Source organism: Pristis pectinata, chromosome 8 (assembly GCF_009764475.1).
Source record: "Pristis pectinata isolate sPriPec2 chromosome 8, sPriPec2.1.pri, whole genome shotgun sequence".
Classification (NCBI taxonomy): Eukaryota; Metazoa; Chordata; class Chondrichthyes; order Rhinopristiformes; family Pristidae; genus Pristis; species Pristis pectinata.
The window spans coordinates 87,311,871-87,330,507 of record NC_067412.1 but is presented as its reverse complement, the minus strand read 5'-3'; the positions used below and the strand labels follow the sequence as shown (position 1 = coordinate 87,330,507).

The window sequence follows — 18,637 nt, the reverse complement described above, 5'->3', positions numbered from 1 at the left end:
AGTGAAATAGCAATTTCTGAGGCACAGGTGCAGCTGGCAAAGATAGAGGCTGAACGGGAGCAAACCCAGTTAAAGATAGAAGCTGAACGAGAACAAACCCAGTTAAAGATAGAAGCTGAACGAGAACAAAAGAGATTAGAGGCCGAACGAGAGCAAACCCAGTTAAAGATAGAGGCCGAGCGAGAGAAATTAGAGGCCGAACAAAAGAAATTAGAGGCCGAACAAAAGATAACTCAGATGAAGATAGAGGCTGATCTAGCAATGAAGCAGATGGAGCTGGATAACGAGGAGAAAAAGAGGCAGCATGAGTTACAAATGAAGCGTAGGAGTTCGGAATCTGATTCTGATGATGGTTTTTCAGCCAGCAGGGAGGTTCGATTAGTCCCTCCATTTGAAGAAGATCAGGTTGATCAGTATTTCCAACATTTTGAAAAGGTTGCTGTGAGTTCAAACTGGCCAAGGAAAGGATGGGCTCTTATGGTACAGAGTGTGATTAAAGGTAAAGCTCAAAAGCTTATTCTGCTTTGTCTGTTGAGGATGCAGCTGATTATACCAAGGTAAAACAAGCTATATTGAAGGCCTATGAATTGGTCCCTGAGGCTTATAGACAAAAATTCAGAGACTTGAGGAAATCTGCAGATCAGACTTATATGGAATTTGCCAATGGAAAGAGAATATGTTTTGAACGATGGTGCCTGGCTAAAAATGTAGATGGGGATTATGATAAATTGACAGAATTGATACTGGTGGAAGACTTTAAAAGATGTGTTCCAGCTGAATTAACAACATATTTAAATGAAAGGGCAGTGGAAACTTTACAAGAAACTGCTAGGTTGGCAGATGATTATGCTTTAACCCATAAATCCAAATGGGGACAACCTAAAACCTTTCAAAAGAGTTACAAAGACAATCCAGGTAAACCAGAGATTAAATTGGGAGGTAATCAAAAAGGAAAAGATGAAAAGAAGCCAGGGCTGGAGAAACCTGTTGAGCGTACTTGTTATTACTGTAGGAAACCTGGCCACGTGATATCTAATTGTGCCCTTTTGAAGAAAAAGAAGGAAGCTGGGCCCAATGCTTGCTTTCAGGCAATTAAAAATCAAAAAGGTTCAGGAGATGCTGTTAAAGATCAGTCCTTGCAAGAGGGAAAAGTGGAAAAGTTGGAGGAGGTGAGAAAAGAATTCCGTTCGTATGTATCAGAGGGTTTTGTTTCACTGAATGATGAGTCACCCCAGGTGCCAGTGAAAATTCTTAGAGATACTGGGGCTAGTCAATCTCTCTTGCTGGACAGTGTTTTAAATTTTGGTGAAGAAAGTGACACTGGTGAAGTAAATCTAGTACGAGGCGTTACAGGTGAGACCATGTCTGTCCCTTTTCACAGGGTGATTTTAAAGTCAAAGTTCGTAGAAGGACCAGTCGAGATAGGGATAAGACCTAGTTTGCCAGTGGAAGGAGTTTCTTTGTTATTGGGAAATGACCTTGCAAATGGAGAAAGTGATCCTGTGGTACGGTTAACAACCAAACCAAGGATTGATGAGTCTGAGGATGATCCAGATGTTTACCCATCATGTGCGGTGACTCGAGCTAGAGCTAGAGAATTAGCCAAGACAGACAGTCCGATGCAGTCTGATGTGGTTCCTTGTGACAGTCCTAAACAGGAAGAAAATTTTGATGCCTTATCTGAGACTTTTCTGTCTTCACTGGAGGATCAACATCCTTACAGTGAGCCTGAATTTAAAGATTTGTCTTTGTCCAGGAAGGATTTTATGGTGGAACAGACAAAGGACCCTGAGATGACAGAATTGAAAGAAAAAGCTCTCTCATGTGAGGAGATTGAGAAAGTGCCAACTGGATACTATGTCAAAAATGGAGTGTTAATGAGGAAATGGAGACCTCCTCATGTTCCTGTTACTGAGGAATGGGAAGTTATTCATCAGGTTGTTGTTCCAAAAGTTTATAGGGATGAGATTTTAAACCTGGCCCATAGTATGCCTTTGGGTGGTCATTTTGGTGTAAATAAAACTGTAGGGAAGATCTTGAAACAATTCTATTGGCCTAGTTTGAGAAAAGATGTGGTGATGTTTTGTCGAACCTGCCACACATGTCAGATGGTAGGTAAACCAAATCAAAAACCCCCTGTGGCTCCTTTGAAACCAATTCCTGCTTTTGGTGAACCCTTTTCGAAGGTGATTGTGGACTGTGTTGGCCCATTACCAAAGTCTAAGACTGGAAATCAGTATTTGTTAACCATCATGTGTGCCACTTCTAGATTTCCAGAGGCAATACCCCTTAGAAATATTAAGGCCAAAACGGTGTCAAAGGCTCTTGTAAAATTTTTTACCTTGTTTGGTTTGCCAAAAGAAATCCAATCTGATCAAGGTAGTAATTTTATGTCAAAAATTTTTCAACAAATAGTCTATGAGCTGGGAGCAAAGCAGATTGTATCATCTGCATATCACCCAGAATCTCAAGGAGCTCTGGAGAGATTTCATTCTACTCTCAAAAATATGCTGAAGACTTATTGCTTTGAAAACACCAAGGATTGGGACGAAGGTATCCATTTACTTTTGTTTGCCGTTAGAGAATCGATCCAGGAGTCAATAGGATTTAGTCCGTTTGAGCTTGTGTTTGGACATAGGGTGAGAGGACCTTTGGAGTTGTTAAGAGAGCAATGGGTTAATGAGGAAGTTCACTTGAGTCTGTTGGACTATGTCCAAAAATTTAAAACTCGGTTGGAGAGAGTTTGCCAGCTAGCGAGAGAGAATTTGAAAACAAGCCAGATAAGAATGAAGACATATTTTGATAGACGTGCTCGGCCTAGGACATTTGCAGTGGGGCAAAAGGTGTTGGTATTTTTCCCTAGCCAAAATAATCCCTTGCAATCTCGTTTTTCTGGACCCTATGTTATTGAATCTCGAGTGACTGATCTAACATATATAATCAAAACACCAGATAGACGCAAGAAAACACAACTCTGTCATGTAAACATGCTAAAACCTTATTATGAGAGGGATTCAGTTGTGGCCTTGGTGGATGGTGTAAAGGTTGTTTCTAGAATGCCTGATGTTGATGTTGAGGAAGGCCAATTTAGACCAAATATTGTTCCATCGAAACTAAAAAACCAAAATATCCTGGAGAACCTTGAAACGAAGTTGGACCATTTACAAGTTTCACAAAAACAACAGATGAGAGAATTAATTTTAAAATTTAAAAATCTGTTCCCAGATGTTCCAAACAGAACATCGATAATTACCCATGATGTTGATGTTGGGGATGCAAAACCAATCAAACAACACCCATATCGAATGAATGTGGAAAAAAGTAAACTTGTTGATCAGGAAATAAAATACATGTTGGAAAATGATATTATTAGACATTCAACTTCAAATTGGAGTTCGCCCTGTGTTATTGTACCTAAACCTGATGGAACTGTTAGATTTTGCACAGATTACAGGAAAGTGAATGCTGTAACAAAGTCAGATGCCTACCCTATTCCTAGGGTGGATGATTGCATAGACAGAGTGGGAAAGGCAAAATTTCTTACAAAGATTGACCTATTAAAAGGGTACTGGTGTGTTCCATTAACAGATAGAGGAAGGGAAATTTCAGCCTTTGTAACCCCTTCTGGATTGTATGAATACAATGTTTTGCCATTTGGAATGAAAAATGCTCCGGCAACATTTCAAAGAATGATTAATTCAGTGATTCATGGGTTAAAACATACAGATGCCTACATTGACGACTTAGTGACTGGGAATGATACATGGGAGGATCACATCTCTGCGTTAGAAAGGTTGTTTGAAAGACTTTCCAAGGCTAACCTTACAGTTAACTTGGCTAAAAGTGAATTTGGCCATGCCACTGTGACGTATCTTGGTTATGTTGTAGGTCAAGGCAAGCAAGCTCCTGTTCAGGCAAAAGTTCAAGCAATATCTGAGTTCCCTATTCCCACAGGTACGAGGACTGTTAGAAGATTTTTGGGAATGGTTGGATATTATCGAAAATTTTGTAAAAATTTTGCTGATATTGCTCTTCCCCTAACTAATCTTCTGAAGAAGGGAGTAAAGTTTGTTTGGACAGATTCTTGTCAAGAAGCATTTAAGAAGCTGAAAGCCATTTTATGCTACCATCCTGTGCTCAGAACACCTGACTTTGAAAAGCCATTTTCATTAGCAGTAGATGCCAGTGATGAAGCTGCAGGAGCTGTGTTATTGCAGAAGGGTGACCTTGATGATATTGACCATCCTGTAGCTTACTTTTCAAAGAAATTTAATGAGCATCAAAAGAATTATTCCACCATAGAGAAAGAATTACTGTCGCTTGTTTTAGCCTTGCAACATTTCAGTGTATATGTTTGCACCGCTCAGAAACCATTGACTGTGTATACAGATCATAACCCATTGGTGTTTCTGAGCCGAGTCAAAAACAAGAACAGAAGGCTGTTAAACTGGAGTTTAATTTTGCAAGAGTTTGATCTCATGATAACTCACATTAAAGGCAAAGATAATGTGATTGCTGATTGTCTTTCTCGATGTTAAATGGGAAACATGTATCTGTACTAATCTGATAGTCTGTAGTTGTGTAGCATGATAATTATTAACATTACTAACTATGCGCGGTTAAAATTTTCTTGGGAAAATTTTTTTTTAGGTGGGAGGTGTTACGGACTCAGTGAAAGTCCCTTTAAGATAGAGAGTGTGTGTGTATGTGTGTGTGGGGCGTGCTTACGTCAATAGAAGATAAAGGACGTAATGACGTTGTTGAAGAAGGCAGAAGAAGAAGGAGAGAGAGAGAGAAGGGAGAGAGACACCAGCCTGCTTGTTTTCTCTATCGATGGATGAGAAACAATAACTGTGTTTGCCACTGAAATCCATGTATGGAAGTTGGAAGTAATCCGGTGGAGTTCACTTTGTTGCTGACCTGTAGAAGGAAACAGGTATTTGTGTGTGGACGACCACGGTTCGGATGCTTTTCGGGGTGAGGAAGTCACTACCGAGTAAACACTGAAGTGTCGTTTGGGTTCCATCGTGGAACATTTGGATTTCGTGTACTCTCTCTAAGTTTTTCTACATCTACATCTTATCTTCAGACAACGGTGGTTGTTGAAGAAGCCCTTGCTCATGTTTCACCTTATGGCTTGCGGAACTGAACTTTACGAACCATTCAGGAACTGGGAGTTTTGGACTTTGTCACACACACACACGAAGAGTTTAGTTTTGGGGTTAACGTTCGAGGTTTAACATTCTTGAATTCTAACATACTAACTTTTTTTTAACTTTTATTTTACGTATTATCATAAGTAGTGATTAATAAAATAGTTTTTAACACTGAATCATGCTCAGTGTGTTTCTTTTGTTGCTGGTTTGTGACACCTTAGTCTCATGACAAAGGAGTCTTATACTTATAACAACACAGAAGAGGTCATTTGGCCCATTGTGTCCATGCCAGCTTCCAGGGAAGCAATCCCATTCATCGCTTTCCCCTTCCTCTTATTTCCCTGTACCTGTGAAACATATTCTCTTTGTACATCAGCTCCCCTTCTGATTCTTTTTGCCATTAACCTACACTAAGGGGTAATTTACAAGAGCCAGTTAACCTAACAGTATACGAGACCTGGGAAGGAAATGGAGCACCCAAAGGAAAACTACGTGGTCATACAGGGAATATCCAAACTCTGCATAGACAGCACCTGAGATCGGGACTAAAGTCAATAATTTAGGATAGTGATGAGAAGAAATAGCTTTACTCAGAGGATTACTAATCTTTGGCATTCTGTACCTAAAACTGCCCTGTCATCCATACCCTGCCTATGTGCTCACGCTCTCTGGGTAAAGAAATATTTTATGAATTCCTGATTTTTATTTCTCCGTGAATATCTTGTATTGATTTTGTCTGGTCCAGCTCTTTCCTACAAGTGGGAAAACTCTCTCTCTCCCTGATTGCTTTGTCCAAACCTCCCATAATTTTAGGATCTTCATCAGGTCACACTTCACCTCTCTTTCAAGAGCAAGGAGACTATGTTATTCACCCTTTTTCTGATAGTTGGAAGCTCTCAGTTCTGCTGTCACCCTGTAAATATTTCTGGCCCTCTCAAAGTCTTCTACATTCCTTTGTGTGACATTCTATCAAATGTGCAGTCTAATCAAGGTTCAATACAAGTTTAACATTACTTATCTGTTTTAATTCTGTTCCTCTAGAAATAAACCTTAATGCTTGGTTTGTTTCTGGTATCTTGTTTGGGAATGGTTTACTGCAATTCATGAATGATTGGATTGGAAATCCAATTTTGGCCTTGTGTCAGTTTTTAATCTGATTATCTGTTTATGCCCTCATGAAGTGCCTTTGGACCATTTACTATGTTAAAGATATTGGAACAATGCAAGAGGCATTGGAGCAGCTTATGCCCATTATGTTCTGTTTCAGGGATTTGTCTTATGATTGAAACAGATTTATATTCCATGGTGTTGTTGCTGAAATATTAGAGCGATGGCCTTAAGGGCAGAAATAGATCATACTACATGAACTCTTTCTATACATCCACATAGTAAGATGTGGATAAGAGAGATTTGAAAGGAATTGTGATCGAAATAGTTCACATTGCATGTATTCTTTCCATATATACATATTGTAAAGTGTGGATAAGGAAAATATAAAAGCAAGTGTGATTATGGTGATAATTTTATTAAACAGCTTAGTGAAAGGAAGACAACAATGCTGCTGGGTCTGATTTAAAAAGAAAGAAATTGGTGTCTCCAACCTAAAGGCGCAACTATAGAATATATAGCAAGTAGAGGCTATACTTTTGTTTTATTCATAGTCTGCTCTGTGTTTAAGATGGCTGCTGATCTCCTTAAGATGGCCGCTGGGCCTCCTCCTTCTTCAGCTCGAGCGCGGGAAACTCTTAGCGCGGGAAACATAGCTAATTAAAGAAATAGTTAGCCCATTTCTAGGGAGACACTTTTGATTTATTGTAGATCATTAAACAGATGGTTATCCTATTCCTAGGAAGACACTGTTGATCCATTGTGTAGCTAATGGTCGTTAGGAGCTTGTGCGACTAATGATTTTGTAGCAGTTCTGAAGCTGATAGTTTTCATAACTGATAGGTCAGGTGCTAGCGAGTCTTAGAACTCATAAGTAATAGAGACACATTGTGATGTTTTATAACTGTTAGCCTTGTAGCGAATAAGTCTAGTATTGTTTTATAACTGATAGTTCTGTAGACTAGTACCAGTACTCCCAATGCCCATAAATAATTGGGGCACCCTGCGATTGAGTCAGGAAATGACTGGTGAAAGACAAATGGTTGTGAGCCAGGAGACAACTGTGAAAGGAGACAAATGGTGAAGGATGAAACTGTGAAGATAAGAGAGAACATGATGTATTGTAACAATGTAATTGAGCTATGAAAAAAGGTATAAAAAAGGCCCACAAGCTTTGCTCGGGGGCAGTCAGAGACAGAAGTAGTCAAAGGGTGACTGGTAACTGACTGTCACAACCTTTTTTTGCAAATAAAAGTTTAACTTCTTGAGGAATCTTCTGCTTCTCCTGGTCATCTATTTATTGTGGGTAACCACGACACAACTTCAACGATCAGAACAAAAATTCTATTCTCTCCCAACTGAAAATATTCAACCTACTCCTGGGGGTCTCCCCAATGCCAAATGCATTAGAGCAAGCACAGTGTCAGAAACTAGACAAGAGTCTATCCATGTATCCATCACAGTCTGTATGGAAAAGTTTCCCTCTGGTCCCTTTTAAATCTTTCCCTTCTCGCCTTTAAATCTGTGTCTTCTATGATTTCAGCTAGCAGATAGTTTTCCTCTAGATGTGCATTGACTTTACCAGAGCTCCTTGGAGCCACACTTGGTCAAATGCTGCTCTGCTGTCAAGGGCAGTTAATCTTACCTAGAATTTAACCCTTTTGCCTGCATTTGGATCAAAGTGCTAATGAGTTCTAGAGCTGAATAGTCCTGCTGGAACCCATACTGAGCACTCAGCAGGTTATTGATGAATAGATGCAATTTGCTGCTGTCAAAGGCATTTTTTTATCACTTTGCTAGTGATTGCAAATAGATAGATGGCTGATTTAGGTTTTTGTAGACAGGGAATTTTCTGCTTTGTCGGGTAGATCCTGGTGGTGTTGCTCTGCTAGAATAGCTCGGGTCCAGGAGTGGCCAATTCTGGAGCACAAATTTTCAGTACTACAGCCAGGATGTTTCTGGTCCCTTAGCCTTTGTTGTATCCAATGATCTATCCATTTCTTGCTATTGAGTGGAATTAACTTAGCTGCTAACAGCTAATAAGTGTGGAGTTCAGGGGAGGTTAAGATGAATCATCTGAAGCCAGAAAGTGGTGAGTAGGTGATTCCAAAATTTCTACCCTCAATCTTTGCACTAATTTTAATCTAAATTTATATATTTTTTTGGTGGGTGGTGGGGGGCAGAGGGGAGTTGGGGGGTTGTTGGTGGGATAGCTGTTCTTAGGAGCTTGTTTGGGGTCTCAGGAAGACCAAGTTCCAAAACCAAGTATGACTTACCAGAGTCATGGTTCCCAGGCCACTTAGTGTTGAAAACATGGTTGTTCTAGGAATGCTCATTAAATGCCCAAGGACAAACTCTTCAGAATAATGTGATTTAATTTTACTAGGTAATGCTCCGAATGACTACCGCAAAAACAACACATTTCACGACATATGTCAGTGATAATAAACTTGATTCTGATTATGTACATGGCTAATACTGAAATTACATCATCAAGTGAATCACGATTCTAAGTGCCAGGTCAAATTTCTGGAGTGCTGCAATTTGACCCAGAACTGGTTACAACTGTTCCTGTTCTAGAAACTATTGATTTTCATAAAAATAGTGCCAGAAAGAAGTGCTTTGCATCCACATATCTAGGCCAATATAGTTCATGGACATTCTATCTGATTTTTGCCTGTGTAACAAAATATTCAGATCCACATTTCAGGGTTTAGTTTTAAGTTTTTGATAACTTCAGACAATGTTGGCTCCATTATAAATGCCAGAACACATTTTCTAACTCATCGTGGATGTTTTTAACTCTAGCTTCTTCATTCAAATCTGTTAACTTCTTTACTATTCTCAATAAGTACATTTCTATTTTACCATGGTGGAGTTAATGAAGAGTATGGTGCAGTGAATGGGTACACACTGCAAAGATGTTTAGGAATTATATTGCAGCAGCAAATAACCAGAATGAATAAGAAAATTAAAAAAAACCTGCAGGTACAGGAAGTGCTGGGAAATCTCAGGCAGCATCTGTGGAAAGAAAAACAGTTCACTTTTCAGGTCTGATGCCCTTCACTAGAATGAATATCTTCAGTCTGGGGATCTTGCTGTCTCATGTAACCTGCTTCTCTGAAGCAGGAAAACTGGTATCTCTAAAATTGAATTGACCGGTGCCATATGATTTTATAAAATGAAATTCTTTGGAGCTTTGGGAAAATTTCTGAGGGACGCATTTACCAGAATAGAAGCAAGTCCTTTCCCTTAAAGAGAACAGCCATCTGATGTAATGCACCTCTCCATTGTTTTCAACAGGTCCCTGGAACTGAGGTATTTCACCTACGGAATTCTCTTTGGATGCGGATCATCTTTTGCTTTCCAGCCATCATTAGTCATTCTTGGCCATTACTTCCGATGCCATTTGGGCCTGGCAAATGGAGTGATGACAGCGGGAAGCAGCGTGTTTTCCATCACCATGCCTCTTTTCTTGAAGAAGATTGGTGATGCCCTGGGTCTGGCTCACACCCTGCAGATTCTCAGTGTGTTCTTATTCATACAGATACTTCTATCCTTGACATATAAGCCTCTGTTACCTTTGCCAGTTGCTGAAGGAGGAAAGACTAACACCACAAAATGCCCAAAATGCTTCCATCCATACAGGAGATACCTAAATCTGAGAGTCTTCAGGAAAGTAACATACAGGGTTTGGGCATTTGGAGTTGCCACTGCTGTCCTAGGCTATTTTGTTCCATACGTTCACTTGGTAAGTGCAGCAAACTTGAAAGAGGTTTTCTGTAATAAATTGTAAAAGCTATCCTGAATGGTTTTGTGCACAGAAAACTTTCTATTCCTCTGCTAAATTAGATTGATAGCTCATATACTAAAATTGAATTAATTTTAAATGTGGATTTGTTTGATCAGCAGTGATCATAGAGTTGTACAACATGGAAACAGGCCATTTGGCCCACCATGACCACACTGATCAGTGGGCACCCATTTGCATTAATCCCATCTTCCAGCACTTGGTCCATAGCCTTTTATACCTAGGTGAGTTAAGTGCTCATCTAGACATTTATTAATGCTGTCAGCAACACTGCTTCTTCCACCACTCTCTCAGGCAGTGCATTCCAAGTACTTGCTACTCTCCGGGTGGAAAAAGTCTCCCTCAGATCCCCTCTAAATCTCTTACCCCTAACTCTAAATATGTCCTGTAGTTTTATTCACCTTTGATAAGGGGGAAAGTTTACTGCAGTCAACCCTTTCTCCACCCCAAGTAATTTTACTTTAGCTTCAAAGTAGCTACAGTAGATTCAAAGAAAACATATTGGTATAGAAGTGACCTTTTTCAGGCTCTGTTATCATTAGAAATTTAACCAATTGGACCCATAAGCTCTTTATAAAAAAACCCCATAAACTTGAATTAATGTGCAGCTGAAAATATAACTCTGTGCTGCCAGCTGTCAAACATTAGGGAATTCTAAAGCACTTTCTCTGTCACTGAACGGTCTCTGAAGGAAAGTCACAGTTGCATTGGAGGTCAGTATTCTACCCCACAATCGGCGGAGGTAAATGGTCAGATGATCAGTTTTTCAGGGTATTGGTTGAGAGATAAATGTTGGTTAAGAGACTGGAGAGAACTTCGTTGCTCTTCAAGTAAAACCATGAGGTTTACCTGGAAGGATGTGGATCACTTTAACTTTCTCACCCAAAACATAGTACCTCTGGTGCAACACTGAAATGTCAACATGCAATGTGGTTTACATATCAGACGTGAGTGTTTAAGTCATGCCATTCACCCAGTGTGACCACTGAACAATTTGTGTAACAGCAATATTAAATGATATTGTTTAGTGGCATATTATATTTAAAATATGGATATATTAAGACAAGTCCATTTTTTTTGTTGTGTCAGTTATTAGAATCACTTTAAAATCTTTAAACAAAATATAGGGAGAGATGGAAAGACTTTCTAGACTCTGGCTGTCTACCTGGTAAATGATACACAAACTTGGATGCATACACACTTGAAGTGCTAAATTTTGAGATGAACTTTAAAATGGGATGCCATCAAAACCCTTCAGATTAGCTTTCCCTTAATAAATGGGAATTCTCCAACTTGACTTGAGGCTCCTTCTAATTTCAATTTTTTTCCACAGCACATTGCAAGTTCAAACAAGTTAAGTCCAGACAAAACTTTGAACTCAAAAATTTCAGATGGTCAGCAATTCCAGCCTCTCTCTCAATTCTAGCATTCACAGTTGATTATGTTCATTGACTCTCTGGTAGTTTCAGATATTTATTCTTTTCCTCCTATATACACCTCCTCCATACCTACCTTTGTCATTTATCAGTGTCATACAGCCCACTTTCATCCTGGTCTTTCACCCCTTTTGTCATTTAATCTCTCTTGTCCTTCAACCTTTCTTTGTGTTCTCTCTCTCTCTCTCCCTCCTCTTCATTCAACAGTTTTATCTCCTGCTTTTCCAGTCTGATTAAAGACCTGAAATGTTGACTGTGTTTTTCTCTCTATACAGATGCTGCCTCACTTGCTGGGTATTTCCAACACATTGTTTTATATCTGTTTAAATATACATTGAGAACTGAATGTAGAGGGATGTGACTGATTCTCGAAACACGATGATGGAAATGAGTAACATCAAACACTTTTGTCTTCCCTGCAGCTGTTTATTGGACGAGTTGCAGAAAAAAACTTACTGTGTGACTGTTAAAAGTACAGTGGCACAGGAACTTTTGTGGAAGTTCCATGGATACCTCTTGAAGAAATAGCTTAAGGATTTGCAAAGAACTGCCTGTCCCCATATTTGAAGTAGGAAAACCGCCAGGTAGACTGGGAGAAATCTGACATGGATTCCATGGATAAAATGGCCTGTCGGTTTGTTGGAGATTTGTAGGCAGCTTGATGTATTCATTCTAATACCTATTAAATAATTTGCCTGCAGATGAATCACGTCAAAAAAGAATTTGGAGAAACTGAGAAAAACTGGATACTACTTGTCTGCATCGGAGCTTCGTCAGGAGTTGGACGCTTAGCCTTTGGAAAAATTGGGGATTGCATCCCTGGACCCAAGAAGATCTACCTACAGGTAGATCAATCCAGTCTAAATGCTCTATTTTTGAGGAGCAGCTTCTAAATTGTCCAAAGTTCATTATTACACATTGCCTTGATTACCCTGAGAGAGCCCAGTTATCTTTAGTTACTCATGAAAAATTCCCCTATTTAAACTCACAGTCCTGGTTTAAACACTGCAAAATGGCAAAAACAGTTTCTTAAACCCAAAGATTATAATCAAGAATCATATACAAGGAGCTCAGAGAGAATTAGAGATGCCTATTTGATTATCAATTAGTTAGGTGATATTGTCTGGAACTGGGATACAGCAATTGTCCTCAGTGCCCTTGGGTTAGAGCAGTGGAAGATGTAGCTAGGCTTTCTTGCTTCTACAAGATATTCAGTGAATCATGCTTGAAGATGCATTGGGTTAGTGCAGGATCAGCTCTGAGCCTCCCTGAAGTCTAATAGCTTGCCAATGTTATTTTTTTCTAGTTATTACTGTAATAGAGTGAATAAGAACTGTTAAACAATTTGAAGAAAAATCTTAGCCTGGTCACTTGTTTGTCCCTACAAAGCAACATGGAAAAATACAGAACAAGAATGATATTTCAGTGGATGATCTGTACACCAATTGCTTATCTTCCAGCCAGCACCTGCCTAAAACTAAAATAATAGCTTTTTTAATGCCACATGATTATTTTTTTTAAACCCAGTCTTTTTTTTTAAAGTATTGCGGTTCCCAGTGAATAATGCCTTGCTAGGAATCATAATCTTGTCTTTCCCCTTTGTAGGTGGTGTCCTTTTGGGTGTTGGGAATTATGTCCATCATGATACCACTCTGCAATGTGTTTGAAGGCCTCATTGCTGTCTGTATTTTCCTGGGACTTTGCGATGGATGTTCCATCACCATCATGGCACCCATTGCCTTTGAACTGGTTGGACCTCAAGAGGCTTCACAGGCTATCGGCTTCCTTCTGGGACTGATGGCCATTCCTATGACTGCAGGACCACCCATTGCAGGTCAGTCATGAAAGTGCAGATTGTTCTCAGTCCATCTTGTTAAAACAATGACAAATTTAGATTTACAGCACAGAAACAGGCCCTTTGGCCCAACTCTTCCATGCTGACTAAGATGCCCATCTAAGCTAGGTCTGTTTGACCCATATCCCTCTAAACCTTTCCTATTGACCTGTCCAAATGTCTTTTTAAATGCTGTTATTTTATCTGCTTCAACCACTTCCTCTCTCAGCTCATTCCATATACTAACCACCCTCTGTGTGAAAAAGTTGCCAGTCAGGTTTTTATTAAATCTTTCCCTGCTCACTTTAAACCTATGCCCTCTAGTTCTCTTAGCTTTCCATACTAGCATATATAGCTTGTGTATACTATTATAAACAATGCACAGTTACGCCTCACAACCTACCTAAAGAGCAGGATGCCTGATAAATCTGCTTATTTTGATGTGATATTGAAAATCAGTTTAGATCCATTCCAGTGATCAGGGCAGAGGTCATGTGGAAACTATTACCAATGTTAATCTGAATCTCCACTGCTCAAACATCCAGATTATTACTTGATTAGGCACTGTTGCTATAGCTGTAAATTTCCACATGGATTAGTGGCATTTAATTTAAGCTACAACTTTGGTGTTTAATAAAGAGCTCTCTTAACTTTTGATCTATTTACTTCATACAGGGTTTATGGATGATTCCTTTGGTAACTATCACTTGGCCTTTTACTTGGCTGGAATTCCACCCATCATTGGTGGACTTCTTCTGTTCTTTGTCCCGATAATTCATTGTCGAATGATGAAACAGCAAAAGAAAGAAGATCCCAGCACTGACAAGATGTTGTTAGCTTCAGAAAATGTATTAAATGGGGACATGCTTCCAGGAAACCCCAATCCAGAAGTCTGTGTGTAATCAGTAAAGCCAAGGCATCCTACATTCCAGAATGGGTTCAGTCCCAGCACATATTGTGATGTTTTGCTTTTGGTTTATTCACATACTTTGATATAATAGTTCTTCCACACATGTAACATCAAGAGTTCTCTTTCTAAAATTCCATCAGAGTGAAAATTAAAAACCTAAAGTTCTTAGATGATGAGGCAGGTTTAAAACATCTTTGGCTGCTTCTTAAGCATAGTGTTGGATTTAATCTCAGTCCAGTGGCACTGACAGTATTCCGTCACTGTAATTTGTTAGAACTAATCATCATTCTGATCATGGTGCATTGTGTAGAAATGAAATCATTGAAAGGTTACAGCATACAGAGGTTGGCTCTGTGAAGAGTAATCCAGCTGGTCCTATTAGATCTCTAAAAATCAGGATACGTGGCTATAAATATTTCAGTGTCTTTCCTTGTTCCTTTCCATGATTGGGTATGGAGAAGAACAGATTGATTTCTGGTCTTGATTTCCTTTCTTTTTGCCACTAGCCATTTGGGGAAGAGCACAGAGATGTTAAAAATAAAAATGCACATAATTTCCTATTTGAGGGTGACCTTTCCCTGATCAAATTTTTGAGCAAGGTTTATACCAGGACAGCCAATGTTAGGTGGTCTTCCTGCATGAACTAAACTGTTACTGCCCTGATTTACCTCCCACATGGAATCATTTGATCAAATGATCTGCACACCTGCTGTTCCTAATCAAGAACCTCCACTTCCTAAATCTGTTTCTGTCATCTGCTTCTCCAGCATCTAGCAAATGCAGAAAAACAAGAGACTTTCCAATGTCTTCCTTATTCTGTGGCAATGCATCTTCAACAGACCACAGCCTCATCTACCCATCAAACCGTGGTAATTTGCAATTAGTGGGGTGTGGGAAGATTACCTCTCATTCAGCATTGTATCCACTAAGGCTCCAGTGTTTACCATGAGCAAACAATAATAGAATAAGCACTTGGCCAAGCAATCAGTTGTGTATACGAAGACAACTCTGCTTCCCTATCCCAATTTCACAGCTGGTAGTCATGAGTGAAATCCAGTTAAATCAAGAAAATGTATTCTCATATTTTTTCACACCATAAGAGGCCATTCTGCCCAATCAAGCCTCCACCAGCTCTCAGATCAATCCCATTTCCCCACTTATTTCCCTATCTCCCTTGTTCATCAACTGGGAGGTCGCAAGAGAAAGCAGGTGGGGGTGAGGCAAGTCCTGCAAAAGGTAGCAACACTAGCAGTTACCTGAGAGATTGCGAGAGAAGATGAGATGGAGCAAGGCAAGGCCTATAATACCCATGAAAGGAGACGTAGGTAGAGCAGGAGCAGTGTTATTGGAGTGACTGTTTCTGAAGTGCGTTGGTGAGGCTTTGGTATGAAGGCTGAGTGGTAAACTGGGAAGGCAAAGTAAGGTCGATCCTTTTTATTTACGCAGTGGTCAGAAAGATTAGAACGTCAGTCAGCGGAGTGATATGCTCTTCCTATGAGATGTGGCAGATCAGGGAGAAGTCAAGTGACAACGACCATGTTTGCAGAAAGTCTGTCCGGCTGCAGCTCCTTTCAGACTGCAGAGATTGGTTAGAGCTGCAGTTGGACTCACTGAGGAGCATACAGGAGGCAGAAGAGCAGAATTGTCATAGATAGCAGCTTCAGTCAGGTTGTCACACTACAGGCATGTTCACAGTTGGATGGTAGATGGGCGACCAACAGGAAGGGCAGGCAGGCAGGCTGTGCAGAAGCCCCCCCCCCCCACAGGCTATTCCCCCCTCGAACAGATAGACCGCTTTGGATACTGTTGGGGGGGAAATGGCCTTTCAGAGAAAAGCAGCAGCAGCCAAATCAGTGGCACCACGATGGGCTCTGATGTACAGCGGGGGGAAAGCAACATGTAGACAAGCAGTAGTGATAGGGGACTCAGTAGTCAGGGGAACAGAGAGGCATTTTTGTGGCCACGAGCAAACTCCAGGATAGTGTGTTGCCTTGCAGATGCCAGGGGAATGGATGTCTCAGAGCAGGCACAGAACAGGGGAGGGTGAACAGCCAGTGGTCATAGTCCATATGGGTACCGACAACATGGGTAAGAAGAGAGATGTGGTCCTGCAAAGGTAATTTAGGGAGTTAAGTAGAAAATTGAAAAGCAGGACTTCTAGGATTGTAATCTCAGGATTATTCCCTGTGCCACATCCTAGTGAGTATAGAAATGAGAAGCAAGGACAGATGAATGCGTGGCTAAAGAGCTGGTGCAGGAGGGAGGGATCCAGGTTTTTGGATCATTAGGACCTCTTCTGGGGCAGGGGTGACCTCCACAAGATGGACGGATTGCACCAGAACTTGAGGGAGAACTAATATCCTTGCTGGGAGGTTTGCTAGTGCTACTCGGGAGGGTTTAAACTAGTGAGGCAGGGGGTTGGGACCCAGAATGACAGTGGGGAGGCTGACTCGTGTGTAGAAAATAGAACGGGCAAGTCCAGTGGGAAGAATAGGCAAAGACAGGAAGGGAAGCACGGGAGGACTGGTAGGCTGAATTGCGTTTAATTTAATGCAGGGAGCCTCGCCGGTAAAACTGATGAGCTGAGAGCATGGATCGACACATGAGATTACGATATTGTTGCAATCATGGAAACGTGGTTGAAGGAAGGGCAGGAGTGGCATCTATCCAGGGTATAGAAGTTTCAGGTGAGAGAGTTCAGTGCAAAAGTTGGAGGAAGTTGCATTGCAGCAGTACTCATGGAGAAGACCCTGGAGGGATCAGCCAATGAGGAGAACTTAGAGGCAGCCCTTTGATTGGGTTATACTATAGGCCTCCCAGGAGTCAGCAGGAATTAGAAGAAGAGATATGTAAGCAGATCGTAGAAGGGTGTAAAAGCAATAGGGGAGTGTTAAGGGATTTTTAACTTTCCCAATATTGACTGGAATTGGCTTGGTGTAAGGGGTTTAGATGGGAAGGAATTCATAAAGTGCTCTCAAGAGGGTTTTCTGAAGCAGTCTGTGGAGAGTCCTACTAGGGAGGGAGCAGTACTTGCCCTTGGGGAATGAGGACGGGCAAGTGATTGAAGTATCTGTGGAGGAACCCTTTGTGAACAGTGAGCATGGTTCATTAAGCTTCAAGGAAGAAGATGAAGTTGGCCCTCAAGTTGGGGTCCGAAACTAGGGGAAGGCAGATTTCAATAGTGTGAGACAGGACCTGGTAGAAGTAGATTGGGAACGGCTGCTGGAGGGAAGATAACAGTGAGCCTTACATCAGTGATAGGGAAGTTATGGGAGAAGATTCGGAGGGACAATATTTGTGTTCAATTGGTAAGGCAGGGACTGACTAGGAGGAATCAGCGTGGTTTTGTGTAGGAGGGATCATGTTCTCACAAATCCAATTGAGTTTTTTGAGGAGGTAACTCAGAAAATTGATTAAGGCAGAATGGCAGATGTGGTTTACATGGACCTTAGTAAGGCTTTTGACAGGGTCCTGCATGGTGGGTTGGTCCAGAAGGTTAAGGCACAAGGGATCAGGGCTTATTGGAAAACTGGATTCAAAATTAGCTTGGTGATGGGCAGAGGGTAGTGGTGGATGGGTGTTTTTATGACTGGAAGTCTGTAACAAGTGGGTGTTCTGCGGGATTGACACTGGGACCTTTATATCTGACTTGGATGAGAATGGAGGTGGTCCGTTTATGTAGGTGGTCCGTTTTTGTAGGTGATCTGATAGTAAGTTTGTAGGGTGACACAAAAATTGGTGGAGTTGGAGATAGCAAAGAAAGTTGTCTAAGGAAGCAGCAGGATATAGGTCAGCCAGAAAGTTGGGCAGAGCAGTGGCAAATGGAATTAGTCCAGACAAATGCACTTGGGAAGTCAACTTCTGATAGGACAGAGTAAGTTGCAGGGACCTTAGGAGCATTGATGTACAGAGAGAACTTGGGGTTCAAGTCCATATCTCTCTGAAAGTTGGAGCACAGGTGGATAGGGTAGTGAAAAAGACATTTGGTATGCTTGCCTTCGTAGGCTGAGGCAGTGAGCATAAGAGTTGGGATATCATGTTGCAGCTGTACAAAACATTGGTTAAGCAAACAGAGTATTGTGTACAGTTCTGGTTGTCACACTACAGAAGTATGTGGTAGCAATAGAGAGAGTGCAGTGAGATTCACCAGGACTTTGCCTGGAATGGAGGGCTACAGTAGAAGAGATTAGATAGGTTGGGGTTATTGTCATGAGAACATAGGAGGCTGGAGGCTGACTGTATGGAGATTTATAAAATTATGAGGTGCATAGATAGGATTGGTAGCCAGAATCTTTTTCCCAGGACAGGGGAGTCTAGAACTAGAAGGAACAGGTTTAAGGTGAGAGGGGGAAAAACTTAAAGCAGATCTGAGGGGTGGATATC

General features: G+C 40.8%; 1 protein-coding gene across 2 annotated transcripts in view; it reads left to right on the top strand.

The window, feature by feature from the left end:
• LOC127573054 (monocarboxylate transporter 8-like) overlaps positions 1–18,637 on the top strand; it is an 81,849-nt gene that overhangs the window by 48,851 nt on the left and 14,361 nt on the right. Inside the window, exons 3-6 of one of the 2 annotated variants that reach the window (XM_052020852.1) lie at positions 9,567–10,014; positions 12,212–12,355; positions 13,116–13,344; positions 14,020–17,858. In XM_052020852.1, coding sequence (XP_051876812.1) covers positions 9,567–10,014; positions 12,212–12,355; positions 13,116–13,344; positions 14,020–14,246 — 1,048 coding nt within the window. In that variant the 3' untranslated portion in view covers positions 14,247–17,858. Of the gene's footprint in view, positions 1–9,566; positions 10,015–12,211; positions 12,356–13,115; positions 13,345–14,019; positions 17,859–18,637 lie in introns of those variants that run through there. The other variant, XM_052020853.1, reaches the window with a different exon arrangement.